General features: G+C 42.7%; 1 protein-coding gene across 2 annotated transcripts in view; it reads left to right on the top strand.

Annotated features, from left to right (window-relative positions):
- tafa5a (TAFA chemokine like family member 5a) overlaps positions 1 to 25,767 on the top strand; it is a 256,887-nt gene that overhangs the window by 202,635 nt on the left and 28,485 nt on the right. For both annotated transcript variants that reach the window (XM_052121016.1, XM_052121017.1), the window contains exon 3: positions 14,909 to 15,036. In XM_052121016.1, the coding sequence (XP_051976976.1) occupies positions 14,909 to 15,036 (128 nt within the window). The remainder of the gene's footprint in view (positions 1 to 14,908; positions 15,037 to 25,767) is intronic.

Here is a 25,767-nt window from a genome sequence, read left to right on the forward strand (position 1 = left end):
AGGGGTTGAGTAATGACTAATAAGTCACTTACAAATAGTATTATAAATCACTAATATATGATTTATAACAACAAGCATACAAAGGTTGAATTTCATGCAATACTTGCTAAATAGGGAGCCAATTTACCTCATGTTATAAATGCTTAATAAAACTTATTCAACATTAGTAATAAATAAAAATGTACCTTAATGTAAAGTAGACATATGGCAAATGTATCAAGGAGTTGCCAACCTTAGGAACCTGTGAGCATAAAGTTCAGTATGGATTATTGGCCATCAGGCTTTATTATATGATATATGCTGTGAATGTGCATGAAGACCTGAAAAGTGTTTAGATAACTTTTGGAAACTAGGACTGGATAATGTGGGACAACACTTGGAGAAGCACCATTTTGTTTAAATCAATGTGAGAAGGATTTAAACCATTTAGTTTAAATCAATTATGAATTTGGACTACTAAAAGCATATTTTGATGAAAATCAATTTTTAAGTCTAAGTATCAATTTACACTCCTTCACTTTAAATTATTATTTTGAATGATTCATTGAAAGTGATGTAATATACATAATATAATCGATTACATGTAATCATGTAATCATGTAATCCATAAGGAGGACCTTGAATCTGATTATTGGCATAAAAAAATATTTATAAAAAGTAATTTTGTAATGTGATTGTGGAATACAGATTACTTGTAATCATGTACCCAACATTGTTAATCTCACTAAAATAATTTATTTAGCTGCATTATGACATAAATCATGATCATTTGTTTTTTATTTAATAAAGAATAAATAAGCATATCCATGAAGTATTTATAACATGTAAGTAAAAAAAAACAAAACTGTTATTTGGCAAGTATTGCATGTAAATTGCCCTTTTATTCACTGCAAATCAATTAGTTTTAATGCATATGTAAATTACTTAATTGTTATTAATGAACCCCTTTTGAAACACTTATTAAAGGAAACATTACTGTAAAGTGATACCAACAAACAGTATGTATAATGTATATTATATAGACAGTCTATTGTTTTTATTATTATTATTATTTGGCTGAGTTGGCTGTTCAAAGTGTTTGGACACATCCTAGTGTCCAGGGATGCTTTCTTGCGGGAGGACAGAATCGGGAAGAAGATATAGAGAGAAAAAGAAAACCCACAAAAAGAGGATAGGGAGAAGTGACATTGGATTGCCATGCTGGAAAATGCTGTGCAAAAATTAAAACACACTAAATTAGCTTAAAAGGGTCTTTGAGCTGTCATTACAGAGCAGTGGTGCTGCTGTGAATGTTAATGTGTGAGAGCAGAGTGGATGGGCACTCGGCCAGGGATACTAATAACACACAGGTTCCTATAACCTGAGCAGGGCTGAGGGACCCGAAACTGGACCAGACCACTGGAGCATGGAGGCACTGTGTCATTGAATTAAACTACAGACTTCCTGTAGGGTCAAACCCACTGTCATGAATTACTTTATTAATAATATATGAGGTTTTATATATATATATATATATATATATATATATATATATATATATATATATATATATAGAAAATACAAAAATATATATATATATTAAAGTAAATTCCTTATTTCAGAGAATCAATTTAGCATGAATGACATTGAAAAAGCCTGATATAGTTGACTGAAGACTCTATCACTGTATTTGGACTCTTGAAGGAAAGTATTGATGGATCGGACTTGACAGCACTTGTATTGAACACAGAATATTTATATATCCTGGTAAAGTTCCCAGGGGAGATTGTGTTGCTTAGAGGTTTTTCAATAATAGATAAGGACACTTAATGGAGTTCTCAGATAAGTTATAATTAAGTATTTACTTGTTTCTCCTTAAAGCTGAAGCATAATTTCTGTGCCACTAGTGCCACCAAACGGAATTGTAAAAACTTTTTTCAAAACAGCTTTCTGAATACATGCCCCATCTGCCATTAGTTGAACAAATCCAGCCCAAACTCATGCAATTGGTTGAGTAATGTTGTTGGAGCAGGTCTAAATGGGTCGCTCTAAGCAAACACAGGAATTTTCAAAGCTTCAGAAAGAAAGATTGCTTATTTAAAATAAATCAAATTAATGGCTTTTAATGGCTTACTTATAGTTGTCAAAATGGCAAAATCATGCAAATTCGAATGAGTTGGCTTGTACAAAACATACCATGTACCATGGAAGGAAGAGAAACAACTACATTTTGTAGAACACACTGACAGTTTATCATAAGTTTAAACCCTAACCCAAACCTAAATTTAGTACTCTACCCTGACCCTAATCTTAACCATGATATCAAGAGGTAAATCACTGTCATGTACCACGGAAGAAGAAAAAAACATGGTGGTTTGGAACAAAAGAGGGAAGCTTATTACAGGTTATTGACATGCATCAGTCTTTTTATTGCATAAGAAACATAGTTAATTCACAGATGTTTCCTTAATTAAAAGAAAGTATTGGATAGAAGGTTAGCAAAAATATGATATGAGTATTGAGTCAATTTGATATTGTGCATGCTGATTGGTTGGCGTGTATGTGAATAAAAGAAAAAGGTTTTCATTTGAGGCATGATTTGGTATGTCATATAAATTATTATGAATTATCATGACACAGTCTTGGATATCTCCTGAAATTCTAGGGGAGATGCATGTAAGATCACTGGGGTCATGTAAGATCACTTGTCCTTAGGAGGAACATCCCTGAGTAGCTCAGTTGTAAATACCCTGGCTATTTACACTTTGTTCAAATAGCCTCTGCCAATAAAGAGATCTTGTTTGTGATTTATCCATCCCATTGTTTAATGGCATGAATCGAATTCACACATAATTGTCATTCTTTAAGATGAAAGCTTTTCCGAGGTGATCCCAGATCAGATTCACATAAAATGCTATATGGATGTTGACTCTAATATTGACACTTTTCTAGAAAAATACATGTGTTTCACAGCCAGTTGCATCTCATAAAATGTCAACATGGAAGTAATGAAGACCCTTCCCTATACTTTGTTTGAAACATCAAACTATAACAGAATGCAATCTATTTTATTATTTTCCTATAGTCTTGAAAATGCTTTGAAAATGATTTTATTCCATCTGGGCATTTTGTTGATCGGTTTGTGAGAGCTAAACTTGGCGGTTTGTTAAATACCCAAGGTATGTTGTAATGATTGGCAAAACACCAATCATTAAGGTTTACATTTTTAGGAAGGGGGTCCCTTGCAAGGGTTTATCCTATTTGGGGGTCCTTGGCATTGAAACCCCCAGCATTATACGATCCAAATCTAATATCAGATCTGGTGAAGCTCTTGCTCTATTGTATATCTACTGTATCCTGGCAGATCTCGGCTCTCTAAAGCATTAGGCAAGATTTATTAGCCAGGGTTCCTGGCTGTTGACGTGAGTGTGATAAAGCATTTCAACAAGATGAGTGTCCCGGTGTGTTAGTAACGATGTTATACCTGCTCTTATCACCTGCAGATGATCTGCGTGACTAGCCCCATCCCAGAGGCAGATTACATCCAGGTTGTTTTATTTTATAACATTACATTGTCCTTGAGTCCTTCCATTCACATCTGGAGAACCTCCATATACCGGCAGAAAATGTCTGGAAGTTTGAACTGCCCCTCCTGGAAGCTGTGACCCTGGATGAAATTGATTACAATTTTGCAAAGGCTCAAATTAACTGGCACGAATCGCAAGTCAGTGATGAATAAAAATATATTATACTGCATGTGCTGTGATTACAAGCAGCATTTTCTTTTTTTCCTTCTTTTTTTTTTTAATGCAGCACAGTCTGGGTGAGTACTTGCTGTACTTCTTGGTTTATATTCACTTGGATTAGTAATGGGTGCTAACAGGCTCTTGAGATCAAACAGCAAAGCACCAAACTGCCTGGGAGGGTATATTAACTTATTAAATTGTCCACGCCATCTTGCTTTATCATTCTGCTTGAGTTTCTGTTCAGGTAATGCTGTAATGAAGGTGCTGACAGCTGTGAGCAAAGATTATGTTCAGAATAAATCACCCCACAAGGTAACAATTTACATTAATGTTTCCTTTGTTTAGGGATTATAAAGGGACCAATAATGAATGAACAAATGCATTATAAATAATGTATAAGTGCTTATAACAACATGCATAATAAGGGTGAATTTCATGCAATATCTGCCAAATAGTGAGCCCTTTACCTCACATGTTATAAATGCTTAATAATACTTATTCATCATTAGTGACCTATGAAAATGTGCCTTCATGTAAAGTGGACAGATGTGAAGCTACAGGAGTTACAAGCATACAAACCCATATATAAATTTCAGTATGGCTTAAGCAGGTTTTATTATCTGATATCTGCAGTGAATGAGCATGAAGACCTGAAAAGTGCTTTTGCAAGTCAAGTCATTTTTATTTGTATAGCGCCTTTCACAACACACATCGTTTCAAAGCAGCTTTACAGAAAATCAGGCAAAAAACTATAATGTCTATAATGTCGATGAGTCATCATTGTATAATTAGATAAAATACGATTGTTAATCGTGTATAAAATTAAGTAATTAAATAATAATTTTATTAATAACCCCAGTGAGCAAGCTGTAGGCGACTATGTCAAGGAACACAAAACTCCATAAGATGTTGATTAATGGAGAAAAATAACACTGGGAGAAACCAGAATCACTGTGCGAGCCAGTTCCCCTTTTGCTAACATCATCATGAATATTATGACAATATAGTGCAAATCATGGTTTAAAATTAGTAAAATAAGTAAGTGTCAAGGGACAGTGTTAAAACAACAATTTTATATGAACTGTAAGATTAATGACTAATATTCTGGTGACCTCAGGATAGGAGTCCCGAGGTTGAGACAGGGAAACAAATAAAATAATATTAGAATAGATGCAATTCAATTTATTGCAGAGTTATAGATCATGATCAATGTTTCTAAACATTGGCTAAATAGATGAGTCTTTAGTCTAGACATAAACTGAGAGAGTGTGTCTGCATCCTGAACAGTGTTAGGGAGACTATTCCATAGTTTAGGAGCCAGTATGAATAGGATCTACCTCCTTTTGTGGATTTTTTATATTCTAGGATCTATTAACAGGCCAGAATTTTGTGATCATAATGAACTTGATGGAATATAGCATGATAGAAAGTCACTTAAGTACTGCGAAGCTAGACCATTCAAAGCTTTGTATGTAGTTAACAGAATTTAAAAATTTATCAGAAATTTAACAGGTAGCCAATGTAACGATGATAAAATGGGGCTAATATGATCATATTTCTTGGTTCTCATTAGAACTCTGGCTGATGCATTTTGAACCAATTGAAGTTTATTTATTGAACTTGCTGTACATCCTCCCAGTAATGCATTACAGTAATATAGTCTTGAATGCATAATTAATTTTTTCGACATCAGCAACAGAGAGCATGTGTCGTAATTTAGCAATATTTCTTAGGTGGAAGAATGCTGTTTCATTTTCAAAGGACAGATTGTATAACACTTAAGTTCTTTGCTGTTGAAGATGACAAAACAATACATCCACAGAGAGTCAAATAATATTTTAATATCGAGATTTTTGGTCCAATAATTAGTACCTCTGTTTTGTCAGAATTGAGTAAAAGGAAATTTCTAGCCATCCAATCTTAAATTTCATTGATACACTCTCAAGTGTATCTTCTCACCGGAGCTTATGCAACGTCTACATCATACGCCGGAACTCAACTTTCTAGTGAATGCGTGGAAGGCTGTTACCGGAAGCCAGTGATTATAGTTTATAAAGTTATAAATATGGATCTTTTTCTTACAAAAATGCATCGCTTCGCTTCAGAAGGTCTTTAATAACCCCCTGGAGCCGTATGGATTACTTTTTTGATGGATGGATGCACTTTTTTGGGCTTCAAAATCTAAGGTACCATTCACTCTCATTATAAAGCTTGGAAGAGCAAGGATATTTTTTAATATAACTCTGATTGTGTTTGGCTGAAAGAAGAAAGTCATATACACCTAGGATAGCTTGAGGGTGAGTCAATTATAGGATAATTTTCATTTTTGGGTGAACTAACCCTTTAAGAATTTATAACATGACAGTTAAAAATCTTACTCTTTGGCAAGTAGTGGATGAAAGTCACCCTTTTATGTATGTTGCTATAAATGCATATACATTATTTATAATGCTTTTGTAAATTGCTTACTAGTTAATAATATATGCCTTTATAAACACTTAACAAAGAGCACATGAAGGTCATGCTTTACCTCACATACTTTATTCATACTACCCACAATGTTTTTTTTTTTTTAATAGAATGTAAAATAGTACACAGTAAAGGATCAAGAGGCAAAATTCAATAAGTAGGCTGTACATAGGAAAGTTTTTTTTTTTAAACCACAGAACATCTCTCAATGCCTGAACAGATCTGTAAGGACACTATGCAGATCTCATTTTTTTTTTACCTTACCGTAAATGACACACTTGTCAAACAGTATTATTCTTAATTGTTGTAACATGACCTCATTATTCTGGATATTTACTTCAGTTAGTGGCACCTAGTTTTTAGAGAAGAAAATTCATTCATTGTTAGGAAACCATAGCAGAGACAAGTTAGCCAATAAGTCATACTTATCCATCAATTTCTTCTATCCAAAGATTTAAAAGATTAAGATTAAAATGTCCATTCTGTTTATACATTTTCATAAATGTCTAGGGTAAATCTCCCATGTAATAATTAATTTCTGTTCACAGCCACAAGGACTTCTAATGTTTTTATATGTTACACATTGTAATGTTGGAGTAACGAGGCAGACGAGGAGTTACGGATCCAAACGCAGCTGAGGCTTTATTTGAATAAACAGAAGAGAAACACAAACAAACAACCCACGATGGGGAAATAAAGCATAAAACAGTTAACTAAAACACGAAGGATCAAACGGAGAACTTGGGCAGGGAACACATACCGGGTTTACACCAAACAACGATCGACAAAGACAGAACAAAGACACGGGGTATAAATACACAAACATAGGATAGGTGGCCAATGAAAGAACAGAACTCAAACAGGATAACAAGGTGATTAACAGAAACCAAAGGCAAATTAACAAGTGCAGGTGTAAACAATGAACAGTGAGCACAAACGCTAACAGAGGGTTATGGAATCAAATACGGGACTAAAGTGACAACTAAAAGAGATAAGGAAAACAAGAGGGCAACAGTGAAACAAGACAGGGTGGACTATGGAGTTAAATAAGGGAACAAAGTGAAAACTAAGTGAAAAAGTGACAAGATGGAAAACAAGAGGGTAACAGAGAGACAAGACAGGGTAATCATTACATAGCCCCCCCCTTAAGGATCGGATTCCAGACGATCAAAACAACAAAAGACCTAAAAAGACCCACAAAGAAAAACCCAAATGAGGGCACCAGGGGCAAACAGACAGAGACAAGTGGGCACATGGGCGGACCAGGGGGGTACACTGGGCAGGCAGGAAGTCCATGGGGCCATTAGGCAGTCCAGGGAGGTGGAGAGGGTAGATAGATAGACCATGGAGGCCGAGAGGGAAGGCAAGCAGTCTATGGGGGTGTGTCAAGGGACCAGGGTCAGGTGGCCGCAGAACAGAGGCCGGTTTAGATGGCCCGGAGCTGGCCACTTGGCAAGGACAGGGACCGGGTCGGGGGCCTGGGAGGAGGCCACTGGGCAGGGACTGGGTCAGGAGGCCAGGGAAGAGGACTCAGGACAGGAACAGGGGCAGGAGGCCTGGGTGGAGGCCACAGGACGGGAACAGGGTCAGAAGCCCTGGGAGGAGGCCACAAGACAGGGACCGGGTCAGGAGACCTGGGAGGAGGCCACAGGACAGAGGCCAGCTTCGTGGCCTGGGAGGTGGTCGTGGGCCAATGGCCGGTTCAGGGGATCTGGGAGGTGTGGCCACTGGGGAGCTGGCGGAGCCGCGTGAGGCGGAGCCAAGGAGGACCTCTGAGGCGGGCAGTCGAAGACTTGGGTGGCGGCGCAAGAGGAGGCATAGGCAGGGCCGCAGGAGACCCTGGGGGCGGAGCAGAGGCAGGCAGAGCCATGGTGTACCCTGTGGGCAGAGCCGTAGAAGGCTTGGGAGGCGGCCGTGGAAGGCTGGAGGCGGAGCCGAGGGAGGCTCGGGAGGTGGAGCCGGGGAGGCGATGGCGTAGAAGGCTCAGAAGGCGGAGCTGAGGGAGGCTCAGGAGGCGGAGCCGAAGGAGGTTCTAGAGGCGGAGCCCTAGAAGGCTCTGGAGGCTCTGGAGGCGGAGCCGTAGGGAGGCTCGGGGCGAAGCCCTGGAAAGCTCAGGAGGCGGAGCAGAGGGAGGCTCTGGAGGCTCAGGAGGCGGAGCTGAGGGCGGTGGCGCCAGAGACAGTTCTTGAGGCGGAGGCCTGGAAGGCTCCGGGGACGGAGCTGAGGAAGGCACAGGAGACGGAGCCAAGGAAGGCTCAGGAGACGGAGCCGCTGGAGGCTCTGGAGGCGGAGCCGTAGGAGGCTCTGGAGGAGGCTCGGAAGGCAGAGCCGTGGATGGCTCGAGAGGCTTGAAGGGTAGAGCCCTGGGAAGCTCGAGGGGCTTGAGAGGCGGAGCCCTGGAAGGCTCGAGAGGCTTGAGGGGCGGAGCCGTGGAAGGCTCGAGAGGCGGAGCCCTGGAAGGCTCGAGGGGCTTGAGGGGCGGAGCCCTGGGAGGCTCGAGGGGCTTGAGGGCGGAGCCCTGGGAGGCTCGAGAGGCTTGAGGGGCGGAGCCCTGGGAGGCTTCGAGAGGCTTGAGGGGCGGAGCCCTGGAAGGCTCGAGAGGCTTGAGGGGCGGAGCCCTGGAAGGCTCGAGAGGCTTGAGAGGCAGAGCCCTGAGAGGCTCGAGAGGCTTGAGAGGCGGAGCCCTGGGAGGCTCGAGAGGCTTGAGAGGCGGAACCCTGGGAGGCTCGAGAGGCAGAGCTCCGGAAGGCCCGAGAGGCTTGAGAGGCGGAGCTCCGGAAGGCCCGAGAGGCTTGAGGGGCGGAGCCCTGGAAGGCTCGAGAGGCGGAGCCGTAGGAGGCTCAAGAGGCTCTGGGGGCGGAACCGTCAGAGGCTTGAGTGGATCGAGAGGCGGAGCAATCGGAGGCTCTGGAGGCGGAGCCGTAGGAGGCCCCGTAGGCGGAGTTGCAGGAGGCTCGAGAGGCTCTGGGGGTGGAGCCGTAGGAGGCTTAGTGGGCGGAGCCCTGGTAGGCTCGAGAGGTTCAGGAGGTGGAGCCCTGGGAGGCTCGAGAGGCTTGAGGGGCGGACCCCTGGTAGGTTCGAGAGGCGGAGTCCTGGAAGACTCGAGAGGCGGAGCTCTGGAAGGCTCGGGAGGCGGAGCTCTGGAAGGCTCGGGAGGCGGAGCTCTGGAAGGCTCGGGAAACTCGGATGGCTGAGCTCTGGAAAGCTCGGGAAACTCGGATGGCTGAGCTCTGGAAAGCTCGGGAAACTCGGATGGCTGAGCTCTGGAAAGCTCGGAAACTCGGATGGCTGAGCTCTGGAAAGCTCGGAAACTCGGATGGCTGAGCTCTGGAAAGCTCGGAAACTCGGATGGCTGAGCTCTGGAAAGCTCGGGAGGAGGAGCCCTGGAAGGCTCGAGAGGCGCTGGCTCTTGGACGGTCACGCCATTGGCACTGGCACTGGCTCTTGGACGGTCATGGCTACTGGCACTGGCTCTTGGACGGTCAAGGCTTCTGGCACTGGCTCTTGGACGGTCGTGGCTACTGGCACCTGCTCAGGGACGGTCGTGGCTTTGGGCACTGGCTCTTGGACGATCGGGGCCACAGGCGCTGACTCAGGGACGGTCGAGGCTACAGGCGCTGACTCAGGGACGGTCGAGGCTACAGGCGCTGGCTCAGGGACGGTCGAGGCTACAGGCGCTGGCTCAGGGACGGTCGAGGCTACAGGCGCTGGCTCAGGGACGGTCGAGGCTACAGGCGCTGGCTCAGGGACGGTCGAGGCTACAGGCGCTGGCTCAGGGACGGTCGAGGCTACAGGCGCTGGCTCATTGACGTTTGAGGCTGCAGGCGCTGGCTCATTGACGTTTGAGGCTTGCGGCACTGACTCATTGACGTTTGAGGCTTGCGGCACTGGCTCATTGACGTTTGGGGCTTGCGGCACTGGCTCATTGACGCCTGAGGCTACAGGCTCTGGCTGGGTTACCGTGGTTGGCGAGGATTCGGGCTCGCTCACAGTGACATGCGGGTGCTCTAGCTCGCTCACCGTGACATGCGTGGGCTCTAGCTCGCTCACCGTGACATCGCGGGGGCTCTAGCTCAGCTCACCGTAACATCGCGGGGGCTCTAGCTCGCTCACCGTGACATGCGTGGGCTCAGGCTCGCAGACCGGGCTGGCGCTGGCCGGGAGGCGGAAGCCCGTCTTCTTTCCCTCCTCCGGGCAGACGCAGTGGGCGCGCTGGCTCATGGAAGGCGACTGGCGTGGGGGCAGGCTCGCTGACAGGTGGGGCTGGTGTGACAGGGTGCGGTGAGCTGCACGCTAGTAGGGTCATCTCCAGGTAGTCGCGGAGAGTGCTGCCGGGCGTTGCCTGTGGCACCTGCTCCCTCAGCGAGGGATTTAAGCTATCCCTGAAGAAGACCATCAGCGCAGAGTCCGGGAAGTCAGTAGCGTTGGCCAGGAGGAGGAAGTAGCGAGCGTGGTCTACGAGCGGGTAGTGCTCTTGCTGCAAATTGAGCAGCCGACATTTGGCTCGGATAGCTGCTGGATCCATGTGCGGTCGATCGTTCTGTAATGTTGGAGTAACGAGGCAGACGAGGAGTTACGGATCCAAACGCAGCTGAGGCTTTATTTGAATAAACAGAAGAGAAACACAAACAAACAACCCACGATGGGGAAATAAAGCATAAAACAGTTAACTAAAACACGAAGGATCAAACGGAGAACTTGGGCAGGGAACACATACCGGGTTTACACCAAACAACGATCGACAAAGACAGAACAAAGACACGGGTATAAATACACAAACATAGGATAGGTGGCCAATGAAAGAACAGAACTCAAACAGGATAACAAGGTGATTAACAGAAACCAAAGGCAAATTAACAAGTGCAGGTGTAAACAATGAACAGTGAGCATGAACGCTAACAGAGGGTTATGGAATCAAATACGGGACTAAAGTGACAACTAAAAGAGATAAGGAAAACAAGAGGGCAACAGTGAAACAAGACAGGGTGGACTATGGAGTTAAATAAGGGAACAAAGTGAAAACTAAGTGAAAAAGTGACAAGATGGAAAACAAGAGGGTAACAGAGAGACAAGACAGGGTAATCATTACACACATGTAGAACAATCATAATAAAATGTCTGAATGTACTCAAACATGAATATTGTTGATTGATCTTTTAATATTCTGAAAGTAAACACCATTATTTAGTAGTTAAATGTAACTAAATATGCCTCTGGAAACAATTAGGTAAACATTAAAACATAATTAATTAATTAATTAAAAATAGAATAGATTTTTACAGATTGAAAATATATTATTTGTCTCGGCCCACCCACCTTAAAACTTCCGCGTATGTATGTAAGCATGCTGTTCCGAACATAACTTCAAACCTAATAGGGTGGGCAACTGTCCTGTATTAGCCGGAACGTAATAAGCAGCAAGTAAGCGGCCTTGTTTTGTGTTGACAAAAGGCACACTCGTGTATCTTAAGGGGTCAATGATACTACATACTGTACATTGTCCATAGTGCATTCACCATGTTCTTCTGAATATTTAATTTTCTCATTGTTCCATTCTGCATTTCTGAATCACCATAAATGTATCTGTCGTGACTCATGCTGTCTGTGTTTTGTTTGCTGGTATAATGTGCTTTCATGATCTTATGTATGAAAGGATAATTGCATGATCCTGTCTGGTCATGATGTGAACAATCTTGAGCCGCTTGACTTCCTTGATTACTGTCGCTTTAAATTCCTCCATTAAACCCACAATTAGACCTGATTGTGCCTCCCTTTTGTCTCATTGCAGCATCTGAAATTTGTAAAAGACTTCACTGGCAAAAATGCAAATCAGGAGGTGATTATCCAGTGCTTTGATTACTCAGACTCTATTTCAGCCTCTAAATCTTGCTCTCAGAGATGAGTGACGTCAAGAGACATATGGAAATAAACAAAGTAAAATAGGAAAAAGACTAGAAGTAGACCCACATTTCCTTAACAGTTATGATTTCTCTTTTCAGGAAAGAGAATATAGATTATATGATTTTATCTTCTTGTGTACATTACAGTGAAAACATTATACAAATATATATTTTTGTGCAAATTTAGATGCTCAGATGTGAACTGTTATTGTAGAAATCCTTTCGCAATCTTCCTACATTTTTATGTACTGTACTTCTATAACGTACAACGTTTCGAACATGTCATGTTTGCAATAAAATTTTATATCTTAAATCAATGGCAATGTGATTGCTTTGTCATTGTAAAATATTAAAATAAGTGATCGTCCATGATGAATCTCCAAGAAATGTGCATTGAGTGTCAATGACAGCATTATTTTAAATTAAACTGTTTATCGTTTCTCATGTTCCTGTAGTTAATGTAAGTCAAAATGTTTATAGGGTGATGACTGTTTCTCCCGTGTGGTAGAGGAGACATCATATGTTGTGTCATACTCAACACCAGCTTGTTGTGTGTCACTATAAACTCTTTTATACAAGGCAGATCTGATAGTGTGGAAAAAATGAAATCTCTTGACATATGCAAGCAGCGGTTTGCTCTATTTCTCTCTAGATGACTAAATAGAAATTGCTCACTGGTGCATTCAATGTGAAAAGGTTGATCAACAGTACATTGTATTAACCTATTAAACTACCACGTTTTGCATGGGTGATTCTGGAATATAGGGGTACTTTTGACAACTTTAAAATTTAAATTTTATGTATGTTAATTACTTCATATGTTAAAAACCAGTGGCATGCATTCAGCCCCTTCAAACACTCTAGAGAAGATGTGACATAAATATAAACAGAAACATTTTAGAAATTATGAAACGTTGTGTCGCCCCATTTATTTAACAATGTATGTCCATTAAATAAATAAAATTTCATTTTTGATCTACAAACTGTCATTCTGCTTCTATTTGGTGATTTGACATGTCGAACGGTCCATCCCTTTAAAAAAATGCAAGTAGGCTTTAGTTTACTTTGCAGTACACACATACAGCCCCCTTTTTCTCAAAGGACTCGATGGTATGGAATAACATGCACTAAACTAGATTAATTTATCTTTGGTGTAAGCCCCGTCCTTCAGTTCAGTATCCGTATTCTCGCTCTAAACATCAGATCCTGCAGGAAGGCAATGACAGCAGGGGAGAGGAACTTACCCCTACAGCAGGACGGGACCTAAACTGGTGGTGTTGGGGTGGCGGTGGGTGAAAGCTATGGGTTGTACGAGCAATGGGCGTTGTAGGACCTTATAAAGGTATAGGGTAGATCATGACTGGATGTTTGTAATTGTATATTACTTTGAGTATTCTGCGAGAACAATAGCTTCCAATACGCTTCCATTTTCACTATGCAGCTCATGTCTGAGCAGGTTATCGGGGAAACTGAGAACCGATCTCAATACTGGCATGCTTCTCCTCTGACTTGAGAACCGAACGATGATCTTACTGACAACCAGCCAACAAATGCACATTGCAGTCTTTGCTTACGACAAGGCTAGAGCCATTGTGCAAGTCCAATGCAGATGAATGACAAATAAGTGAGTAAAAGATCACATTATTTCCAAGTTTTGAAGCACAATTCACAAAGAACACTTGTGAGTGCTGTACATCCCAAGATACCTCTGAAAACTGCCTGCATTAAAAATATGAATAAACCTATCGAACAGGGCTTTGGGAGAGAAATAGTTGAAAATACACTTCTTCATCACCTCAACGTTTGTCTCCTCGACTCATGATAGGTTTGTATACACTACTGGGCAAAAGATTTAAAACACTTGACCGAAATGTTTCTCGTGATCTTAAAAATCTTTTGATCTGAAGGTGTATGCTTAAATGTTTGCAATTAGTTATTTAGACAAAAATATAATTGTGCCAACATATTAGTTTATTTCATTATAAAACTAAAATGTAATAATAGAAAAAAGTTTTTGAAATTGATGACTTGGACCAAATAATAAAGAAAAGCAGCCAATAATTGCTCAACATAGATGGGAACTCCTTCAATACTGTTTAAAAAGCATCTACTCAAGAAGTTGCTTGAGAAAATGTCAAGAGTACACGTCTGCAAATTCTAGGTAAAGGGGGACTACTTTGAAGATGCTAAAATATAACACACTTTTGATTCATTTTGGATTTTGTTTAGTCACAATTCCCATAGTTCCATGTTCTTTCATAGTTTTGATGACTTAACTATTATTCTAAAATGTGAAGAAGAAAAAATAATATATATATAATAAAGAATGTGTAATTTTTTCAAAACTTTTGACCAGTAGTGTATATGTACATGAAAGGTTGTTGAAGGGTTGTGGTTAAAACTGACTACAAACTTTTGCCTATTGGTTTATCTGCTATGCAATCTCACATACGTCACTAGTGAAGCAGCAGACATTTCAGCGAATTAAAAAGTTATGACATTTTGCTAAAAAATTACAACAAACAAAAATGCATGGATGAAAATGTTCATAATAAGACCAGTAACATGTTTTAAGAAAATAAATAGGGTCAATTGATTAAATGCTGACTGTCAGAAGACAAACATTTTTACCCAAAATGCATCATACTTTTTCACTAGAGGTACAACTTTTCTCTTTAGGGAAACCCACCCTAGGTACAGCCTTTGTATTTTTATATTTCTTTCTAAGTAATGCCCAAATGTGCTGTACTCTATGAGCTTGTGCTGGTATTTCTGATCTTACCATCTTAACGGTTTCTCTACTCTGATCCGCAGCTCGTATCGTGAAGACCAGGCAGTGGTGCGACATGGTGCCATGTTTGGAGGATGAAGGCTGTGACCTGTTAGTAAATAAATCAGGCTGGACTTGTACACAGCCCAGCGGCAGAGTGAAAACTACGACGGTAAGAATTCTTATATACTTTATACGAGGGGCGTGCAGCAAACCATTATCTGTTTTTGGATCTGTTCATATAACAAAATGATCTGTCTCTTTATTCAGATAGAACCGGGTGTAAGCATTTTAAGTATTGTGCATGTATAACAACATAATTCTGGAGTGAGGAGGTGTAAAGCTACATGTGAAATGTCAAGCACAAATTTTGCAGTGAATAATAAATACAAATTCAAACATTTAAGTAAATTAAAATTAAATCAATATAGCCTACAAACAGGTCCTGTAAGTCTATCAGGAATTTTTATGGTACGACACTATTATGTATTTAAATAATAATAATAATAATCATAATGTCACATTTATATAGCGCCTTACTAGAGATCAAGAACACTTAACCTTTTCAAATTAATCACAGTTTAAAGAAGAAGAAGAGTTTCAGTTTCAGTTCATTTGTTTTACATAAGGAGGAATATTCTGAATAGATGGATACTATATAGAGCATTTAAACCTTTATAGAGCATTTTAACTTTTTTTTTTGTTTTTTTATAAAGTCTTAACCAGATTATTTCCATATTTGCTCATGTGAATATAAATGTGGTCAACTTTAAGAGACGGCTAGATGAGCTCCGATATGAAATCACTTCAGGTCAGTAATTTAACATCGTGCTCAAGTTTAGGCTATAAATAAATACATGGGAATCACGTGTGAATCGTGTGATACATTAACAAAGACATTTCAAGAAGTGGAAAGTGTATATGATCTTAATTAATGCTACACTTGACAAGCTCTAGACACGCAAAATTAGCAGAGACCACAAACACCTACCAAGACTGAAGACTACCTATCCGATCTGAAATCACACCGTGCACATTTTCATTCATAAGGTTTAGTACACTTTAAAAATATTGGCTGCTCAGATTCATAAATTCATTGTAATATTGTATGTTTATTTAAAATTTCACTTTATCCTTGTGCTTTTTGGATAATCAGTCATACAAATATATTTTATATTATTTGTATGAATCCATTATTAATTTACAAACTTGAAAAAATAACATCTAAAATAATAGCGAATATAATTTATAAACATTTACATGTATGATTTTATTTCACCTTCACCTATTATATTAGCATTGTGTAGTCTCCAGTTTTTCTTTATGTAAATTTTTTGCTCATATAGTACACTTAATATGACCTGTTTCATAACCACTCATCTCACTGTGAATTCAATGACAGTAGGTAAAAAGTTCTTCAGCTGAAATCTGTCTGTTCTTACCTAAATTTAAATCACTGCCCCAAGTGGCCGAAGCTGGAAGTGTTGTTGAACGTATGTGCACATTTATATTCCAGTTCCCAGGTGAAATGTCCAAAGAGTGGTATGAAAAGTGAGTGGTAAAGCAAGATGTTTTTAGTTGTAAATGGTGTAAGAGGAATGCCTATATTATTAATTATATTTCCCAACCCTTAAGCTAACCGTCAGTGAAAGCAATTTTAGAATGTTAAAATGCCTTCATAATCTTTCATCAGAATGTAATAATTTTCTCCATCTCTTAAACGGCTTTCCTTTTCTCCCATCTTTACCAAGCCCTCATATTTTTCAAAACATGCTATCAAACCACATGTCATACAAAGATACATTTTCACCATCCAGCACATTTTGGATGAAGTTCTATTTTGAAAAAAAACATTTCGTCAAAATCTTGTTTTATTTATAAATATGTCATATCATGGATGTAAATGCTGTAGGTTGAGAATGCTGTTTCAGTTTAACATTAACTTATTGAGTCCCTATAGAAGGACCTTCATTCCTTATTGGAAATGTAAAGCAGATGTGAAGAACTCTGGGAAGTGTTTATCAGTGGTAATTAGATCACACTCATGCTAATGATATGAGCAGATGGCTGATCACGGCAGGTATGTAGACGAGATGTAGCAGAGATAGAGGGAGAGGAAGAAATGGTGGCGCACAAACCTTCAGCTCTTGTCTGCTGTCATATGCCATTACACACTTTTATTTGTCTGCATTCCTTATACAACACTTACTTGACTTTCAGAATAGAATAAAAAAAAGAAAACTTACCATACCATATCAGAGTTAGTGCAATTGAGTATAATCACTGTCATCAAGATAAAATAAATTCAACCTAATTATAGAGAGATTCCGAAAGTCTCTGTTATTTTTGGAAGGAGATCTCCGTCAATCACCATCATATTATTGCATTATGATTTTACAATAGAAATAATAACTGTAGTGAAATGATGGTTATTGTGGTACATTTTTAAGGGTAATCGTGTAAATTACTCCCTTACTCTTTACCTTGTTTACTATTTACTACAATATTTGAACAGTTCAGGGTGTGGTCAAGTACCTGTCTGGGGAGAGAGAAAGTGGTAAGGACATACATCTGATGATATGATGAATTGTGACTAATTACAGTTTCTATGTTCACATTGAGAGTTGGGGGAGATTAAAGATGGTCCAGTTCACCGAAAGAGCGAGAGTGGCACACACCAGAGACTGCGTGTCTGTTTCAGAGAGTGTTTACGCTGAAAAGCAGTATTTTGGTTTCGTTTATGTTGAAAAGCATTTCTGTTTTGTTTTTAATATACCTGACTCACGTGGACTGTGGAAACCGGCTCCCACTTCCTCCTTTATCTGCTCCAAACACAAACATTTGCTACAGTGTCATTTGGTGAAAATGACGATAAGATGTCCATCTTTTCCTTTAAAGATTTCGTTTTCAGAGTCACCATCATTGTGGTTTGTGTGTGGAATATTAAGGACCATATATGCCGATATGACATTGTCAAACATTCATAGCAGTAGTTTCTTATGAAGTATTATGTAAGGGATAATGTATTGTCATCTGGTTGTTATCACAAAATGAACCCCGACAGGGATATCAAGGTATTACCCTGAAGGTAATTTTGTGATAACAATCGACTCACAATACATTATACTGTGTAATATACAGCTACCCAACTGAATAAACAAATACATGGACATGCAAGATTGGTTCGCGTCAAAATGACGTGAGAAGAAATAAATCGCTGAACATATGAAATACAACTCAAGTTTGTGGAAGAGTTCTGTTGGTGTTAATTTTGTAATTAATGAACATCTACAATAGTAGGGAATAAATAAATGCATATGAGAGATTAAATTGAGTTGAAATTATTTTATTAGCTTACCTGTAGAGATTGCACAGTGATCTGAGAAGCAGGTTTAGTGGTCTGAAATGTGGATACGCGGTTGTTACTTTAAGATATCAGACCACTAGGTGCTGCCATTGACCAATCATAATTGAGTATTCCAGAGAGCTGTGTTATAAATCAATATAATAAATCAATATCATATGAGCAAGTGTGGCCATATATCAGAAAGGCTGTGATTCTGCCACAGGCACGAGGGCGCCGGTAATCACAGCCATGCTGATATATGGACAAAACAGCACAATTGCAAGTGTGATATTCCTTTTAAACATTTCAAAGGACATGTAAATAAATGAGAGAACACAGGGAGCATCTCAAATCTTATGTGTGGAACTACTTTCGACACCCACTTTACTTTTTAACTAGCAAGAACGGATTTTGCTGTTTCTAACAATTTATTTAAGGAACAAGGTTGTGTGTGTGTGTGTGTGATAGAGAGAGAGAGAGAGAAGGAGAGAGAGAGAGAGATTAAGCATGTGTGATTACCTGCTTCTGTTGCGACTCCCAAGTCTGTATTCCTTAGCTGTACTGTGTTAGTAATCTGGTCTGAGTGATCATGGAGTGATGTTGGCCATTGGATGTGCTATCTGAATAAGGGAATCCGATAGGTCCATTTGGAAGGCGGTGCAGAGGCAGTACAGTTTAAAAACAAGCAGCAATACCCAACATTTTCGATAATGTAGCAATTCGATAAACATGGAAACACTTTTCCACATTTTCTCTCTGTCCTACTCTCTCTAATTACTATGTTTTTAGCCTGGAAGAAAAAAAATTATAAAGAACATGGAATGAATGGACCACATATATGAGTTGTCGATTTCACAGCACAACTAGACCTGCCTTTTTGAGATTATTATTGGTCAATGCATGCTGATGTCATAGAGCACTGCAGAAAATGTTTTGTTTGCATGACAGAGTATCACTATTGCAAACCCTAGCGCTTTCCCTCTCCGTCCTTCCAAAGCACCATACCCATTGAAATCAATGCATTTGCAGCGTACTCTGACACAGCGTAATCTCTGGTGAGCATGCGCACTAATACTACAAGAATGTAAATTTATGTTGAACTGTTTTGTTGTCTGTGTAAAAAACATGGAGGGCGATATTTTCATTCTAGTATATTTCTTGGGGAACTCTTACTTTGAAAACGACACAGAAACCGAACTCTCCTCTTCCATGTAGAAGGTTTACATGTCCTCCCAAGTCAAAACAGTGGTTTCGGGTAGGGACCCTGAGCATGTGAAATTACTCCATCTGTTGCAACTCTCAGCTGTGACAGACAGTAATGCTCTCTGCTCTCTTTCTCAGCTGTAGTTTAGCAGTAATCCCAGTGATGCCGATGACTTCAATGACGCAAGCTTACTGACTCTCTCAACATGAACTCAACTCTCTCATAACACATACAAACTGGTATTTTGTTGCCATACGCTGGCTGAAATGTTAAATGCCAAAGGGATGAATGAAAATCCCCACATAAAGCTGCACTTACACATCTGCACTGGTCTTACACTTTAGTTTGGAACACCACAAACTCAAGCAGAGTGGTATAATCAGTGAAGCATCCCGGTGCTGATATGACTCTTTTATCAGCAATCTTGGAAAGGCTCGCCCAATCAGGAACCAGCTGTTGTATGATACAGTTTATTGACATAAATCGTTTGGTTACGTATGTAACCTCCATTCCCCGAGGGAGGGAACGACACGTTGTGTCGGAGAAGCAACACTAGGGGTCTCTCTTGAGCGCCGATATCCACCTCTGATCTATGAAAAAAGGCCAATGAGAGTTGGCAGCCGGTATTTGCATGTCCCATCCCCGGACATACGGGTATTTAAGCGGCGCAAATACTGGAGTTCATTCAGGATTTTTCTGAGGAGCCGGAAATGGTCCGGCCACAACAGTGGCTCGGTTCAGCGACATGGCGGAGGAAAGACACAACGTGTCGTTCCCTCCCTCGGGGAACGGAGGGTACATACGTAACCAAACGTTCCCCTTCTGTCGCTCTCTCCACGTTGTGTCGGAGAAGCGACACTAGGGGACCCAATCCAATCTTGCCATGCGCTGAACCGTGTACGTGAACCGCCGATACAGAGGCGGGCAGGGATTTCATCCAGTGCCGCGCATCGTCTATACCTGGCTGCATGTACCCTTCCCCAATGCCCCATAAGAACATCGGAATCCTTCTAATTACCCTGTGAGGGGAACAAGGCGATGTTTGCCAACATGGGAACAGGCCAGCCTGGCTGGGCCTCTTTTCTCTCTATGTTTCTCGCATAGAGCAATCACGGCCGGGGCCCTTACACGCATATAGGGAAGGGGGTCTTAGTTTTAACAAGTCCCGATTGAAAACTTGCAGGTCCATGATTGGTCGTAAGCCGCCGCCTTTCTTGGGTACAATGAAATAAGGGCTGTAGAAACCCTTCCTCATTTCGGTTGGAAGGACGGGCTCTACCGCGCCCTTGGCTAAGAGGGTCGCGATTTCCGTGCGCAGGGAACTGGCATGCTCGCCATATACTGCGGAAAAGCGAACGCCCCTGACGGGGGGCGGGAGCCGGGCAAACTGAATTGCGTAACCGAGTCGAATGGTCCGGTGTAGCCAGCGTGATGCGTTGGGAAGCGAAAGCCACGCTTCCCAGCTCTGCGCTAGGGGCACCAAAGGGACGAGTATTTTGGACGTACCCGGCGGGGCCTCGCAGCGGGGCGGAACAGGTAATGCAGCGTCTGGCGGCTTTGTTGCGGCCTGAGGCTGAGATGCTGAGAATAGACTCAAAGCACTTACCTTGCTCCGCGCGCCCGGCAGGGGGCGGGTTCATGACTGAGGAGGAGGTCTGATGTTGGCGTCCTCTGGACTTGTCTGAACCGGCCGGCCGGGGGACAGTCGTGGGCATGCGGAAGGCGGGATCGCCGCGTCCGGTGTACCGGGACTGTCGTAATCTGAAAGCACATTGCCGTGAGAACGGCATTTGTGGGCCAGGTGACCCAGAGGCAAAGGAAATAGCTCTTTAATTGAGAATGTGGGTACCACAGCCCCCGTCAGGGGGTGTGGCAAATGAAAAAACAAAGGATTCTCCACCCGGCCCTCCACCGGGGTACGGAGCGGTCTTACCACCTCCGGAGGTAACGTCTTCGGCTCTGGGTCGACTGTCTCAGGAACGCTTGGGAGCCTTCCGGGTCCTAGAGGGGGTTCGTGAGACAGGGGGCGTACGCCGCCTGCGGGGTGCTCGACGCTGGGGCTGAGAGCTGGGCCCGTGTTGGGGCGGAGCAGGAGCTGGTTTCTTCGCTGCAGGGGGACGCTCTCGGTGAGCAGACTGTGCAGGGCCCGTAGTGGCAGGTGTGCGGCGGGGCATGATGTGAGAGATGGCCTCCGTCTGCTTCTTCACCGCGGAGAACTGTTGGGCGAAGTCCTCGACGGTGTCGCCGAAAAGGCCAATCTGGGAGACAGGTGCATCCAGGAAGCGGTTCTTGTCAGCCTCACGCATCTCGACCAGATTGAGCCAGAGATGGCGTTCCTGGACCACTAGGGTGGCCATCGCCTGTCCGAGTGCCTGCGCTGTGGCCTTCGTCGCTCTCAGGTCGAGGTCGGTCGCTGAGCGCAGTTCCTGCAGCACATCAGGATCAGGTCCACCCCAGTGCATGCTTCTGAGTGCTTTGGCCTGGTGGACTTGCAGGAGGGCCATCGCCTGCAGGGCGGAGGCAGTGCGTCCAGCCGCACTGTAGGCCTTCGCGTTGAGCGAGGATGTTGTCCTACAGGGCTTGGATGGGAGTACGGGGCGGCCACGCCAGGAGGTAGGGCTACCGGGGCATAGATGGTACGCAACTGCCCTATCGAACTGGGGAATCGCCCCGTATCCGTGGCGCTCTCCGCAGTCGAGGGTGGTGAGAGTGGAGCGGGTGGCACCTAGACGAGCGGAGAGTGGGGCTCTCCACGTTGACATCAGCTCGTCATGCACCTCCGGGAAAAACGGGACTGAGGGGATGCGAGGCCGCGAACGGCGCGCTGCCCCCAGGAACCAGTCATCCAACCGTGAAGGCTGTGGGGAGGATGGAGGGTTCCAATCCAAAGGCCCGAAGGCGACAGTCCAGGGGAGTCCTCGGCATCAGACATCACACTCTCCGATGCAGCGGCAAGCTCATCTGCTTCGGGCTCGGGAGGATAGACAGCCGGGCCGTGAGGCGAGCCGCTATCGCCGCGAGCGTAGACGGGGACCAGCGAGCGTGTCGGGGAACGGGAGGTTCGCGGGGGGATACCCGGCGAAACTGCACCCACTGCCGCCCCCAAATCGGCCCCAGCTCCAACCGCATCGTCCTCAATCCCGTGGGAAGAAGGAGCAATGCGGGGTGCAGCTGGGGTGGCTTGCTCTCTGTTGAAAGTAAGCCGCGACCACAACGTGGTCATGGTCATGTTCTCGCAGTGAGAACATGAGCCATCCACAAACGCCACCTCGGTGTGATCGCGGCCCAAACACACGAGACAGCGCCTCTGGCCGTCTGAAGCGGAGAGCACTCTACCGCATCCAGGAACAACACAGGGGCGTAAGGGCATCTTGAAAAAGATGTGTCCTGAAAAGGACGTTCAACGCCGCTGTGTTTTGCTCTTTTAGAGAAATTACTCTTTTAATAGGAATTTACTCTTTTAAATACACAATGTGTGTGTGTGTCTGCGCTGTCGAAGCGCTCAGGGGCAACAATGCACGCCATGCAATGTGAAGGAGAATGCCGCTGTTGTGCGCCGTCAAGATCCAACAGCATGCAGATCGTCAGAGGAAACAGGAACGTTTAAAGTGGTGTGTATTCTCGCAGCAGACTGCAAACAGACCATCGGCTCCGAAGAAATTTTCTGAATGAACTCCAGTATTTGCGCCGCTTAAATACCCGTATGTCCGGGGGCGGGACATGCAAATACCGGCTGCCAACTCTCATTGGCCTTTTTTCATAGATCAGAGGTGGATATCGGTGCTCAAGAGAGACCCCTAGTGTCGCTTCTCCGACACAACGTGGAGAGAGCGACAGAAGGGGAACAGTTTTGTATTGCATAAATATATTAAGTTGAGCCAAGCCATTCAATAATTTTGCAGTATTGTGTGAATTGTTATGACTATTTTGGCAACTGCTGGCTGTTGACTAATTTTATGACCTATTTGGGCATAAAGCTTTAAAATGAGTCTTTATTACAGGTTTTTACACTTCATACTAGCAGCACAACATCATGTGGACTAACTGTGGATCAGTTTGCGTTGCTTTAATGGAAAAATGCTTTAAAACATCAACATTTAGAAACATCATTGGAAGGAGAGCAACTGTGGATTTTCCTGGCCAGAGGGAAGGTAACATTACAATGTGCGCAGCAATATCATCTCATTGGTCCAATTATATAAACTCCTCATCGGCTCTTTCAATACACAATGACTTATCTTGATCCTTAATGACCTGGATGCTAGGCTGTTGCAAGAGGAGTAGAGAGGTAAAAGGTGACTAAATATGCCAACCTTTTTACCACTCCCTGCTAGTCAAAGCACAGTTTAAAGCCCATACTAGGGTGGTTTCACTTTTTATGCAACCATATTCCAGCTAGAGGAAATCCCATTGAGGAATTCTTCACCTCATGGAGGTGTAAGGTTTACAACCATCACCAATATGACCAAATATCTTCTAAATGCTATGCCAGCTGTATTCCAGGGATGGATCAGTCGTCCTAAATGATTCTAGGTGAGAGGCAAATGAAGACATATGGTGTGATGTGGACAAGAACATGTGGACAAATGTAGGAAACATGTTATTATATTAATTACTGCTTTTTTATGTGTTACTAATTTTTTATGTCTGTAACTGTTCAGAAACAGAAGATGCAGGAAACGGAGTAACAAACAACAAAACTTTAATCAAACAGAACATCAAACTGAAAACACAGCAATATAAACACACATAGTGGGGCTTGTGTGTGTCTCTCTCTCACTCTTGCATCCCCAGCTCTTCCCTTATCACCCTCCCGCTGATTAGGCAACTCAGCGGCAGGCATTTATTCTCATAGCCTTGCCACGCCCTCCTCCGCTTCACCCTCCACCAACGCCCAATTCAGGCCAGGTCACCATCCTGCTTACCCCCCATCCCCCATCTCTGGAGGGGAGACTCTGCCCATCCGGCCATTCTGCCACCTGATGGTCCGAGGGGTGGCAGAGACGAGGGGAGGGAGGGGGGGAGAGAAAGAGCAAGTGAGAGTGAAAGAGAGGGAGGCAGAAAGAGTCCTACAGACACACCATCCTCCCTGTCCTCTACATCCCATACCCCCCCCCCCCCTGCGGGCGACAGCCGCTCCTCCATCCCCTGGTTCCTCCACCTCCCAGCGGATGGCAGCGAGTCCTCTGTCCACTGCCGAACAGCAGCGGCTCCTCCACTTCCCGGCAGATGGCAGCGGTTCCTCTGCTTCCCAGCGGACGGCAGTGGTGAGTTCTTCCGGACAGCGTGTCCTTCCTCTTATCACGGGTTTTGGCACCAGTGTAAAAGGTCGAGAAAGGAGGATGCAGGAACCTCAAGGCCCGGCCACAGCCTCCTCCTCGTCACAGTGTCATTCTTGCTTTGTAACAGAATATTGGTGTATGTTATCAAGCATACCTTAAAGCCAAAATAAATCATCTTTGTACTCAGTGTTGGGCAGATTACTACTAAAATGTAATCTGGTACTGCCTACAAATCATATGACTAAAATTGTATTTGGTAAAAGATACTTAAAAGGCACTTTAGGTAATCTAATCTGATTGTTTTTGGATAATTAATGGCATGTTTAACTTAAATCTAATCATTAATTTTAAATGTATGAAGCATGTATTATCTATCACCTTCATTTTGAATTAGCATCTTGCTATTTGTAAGAATAAAAAATTGTCCTTGGATCTGTGAATTTTAGCGGTGCCCTAGTTATTATTGAGAAATTTGTGAACATTATTGTAGAAAAAAGCTGTAAGTGCCAATGAATGAAAACCAAAGATCGGTGCATTCTTAAAATATTTCTGTTTTTGTGTTCCGCTGAAGAGAGAAAGTCAAATGTTTTTGGTCTGAGTAAATCATGACAAGATTTTACATTTGCGGGGTGAAGTTTTCCTTTAAAGTAATGTTCCAGGTCCAGTACAAGTTGAGCTCTATTGGCAGCATCTGTGACCTCCTGTTGATTAGCACAATAAATAGGTTCACACTGCATCAGGTTCAGCATGTCAACTGCCAAAAAAAAAGACAAAACAATTAACGTCTCGGTTACTAACGTAACCACATAACTTTTAAATCTTTATATTTTGTATTTGTTGTTTTTACATGTGTTTAGAGTAGGTCTACTATTTGTAATTGCATAAATCTCTTAATTTGTTTAAGAGAAATCGTGTTACATCTAACCACAGTAGTGAAGAAGATCCATGCTTCCATGTGCTTACTATGGTCTTGTTACAAATACCACTGTTAAAACTATATAAATAAATACATTTAAATTTTCATAAGGGCAAATGCAAAATACACTATTTAATTTTTTAGAAATGTGTAAA

This window comes from Xyrauchen texanus, chromosome 47, assembly GCF_025860055.1.
Source record: "Xyrauchen texanus isolate HMW12.3.18 chromosome 47, RBS_HiC_50CHRs, whole genome shotgun sequence".
Lineage (NCBI taxonomy): Eukaryota > Metazoa > Chordata > Actinopteri > Cypriniformes > Catostomidae > Xyrauchen > Xyrauchen texanus.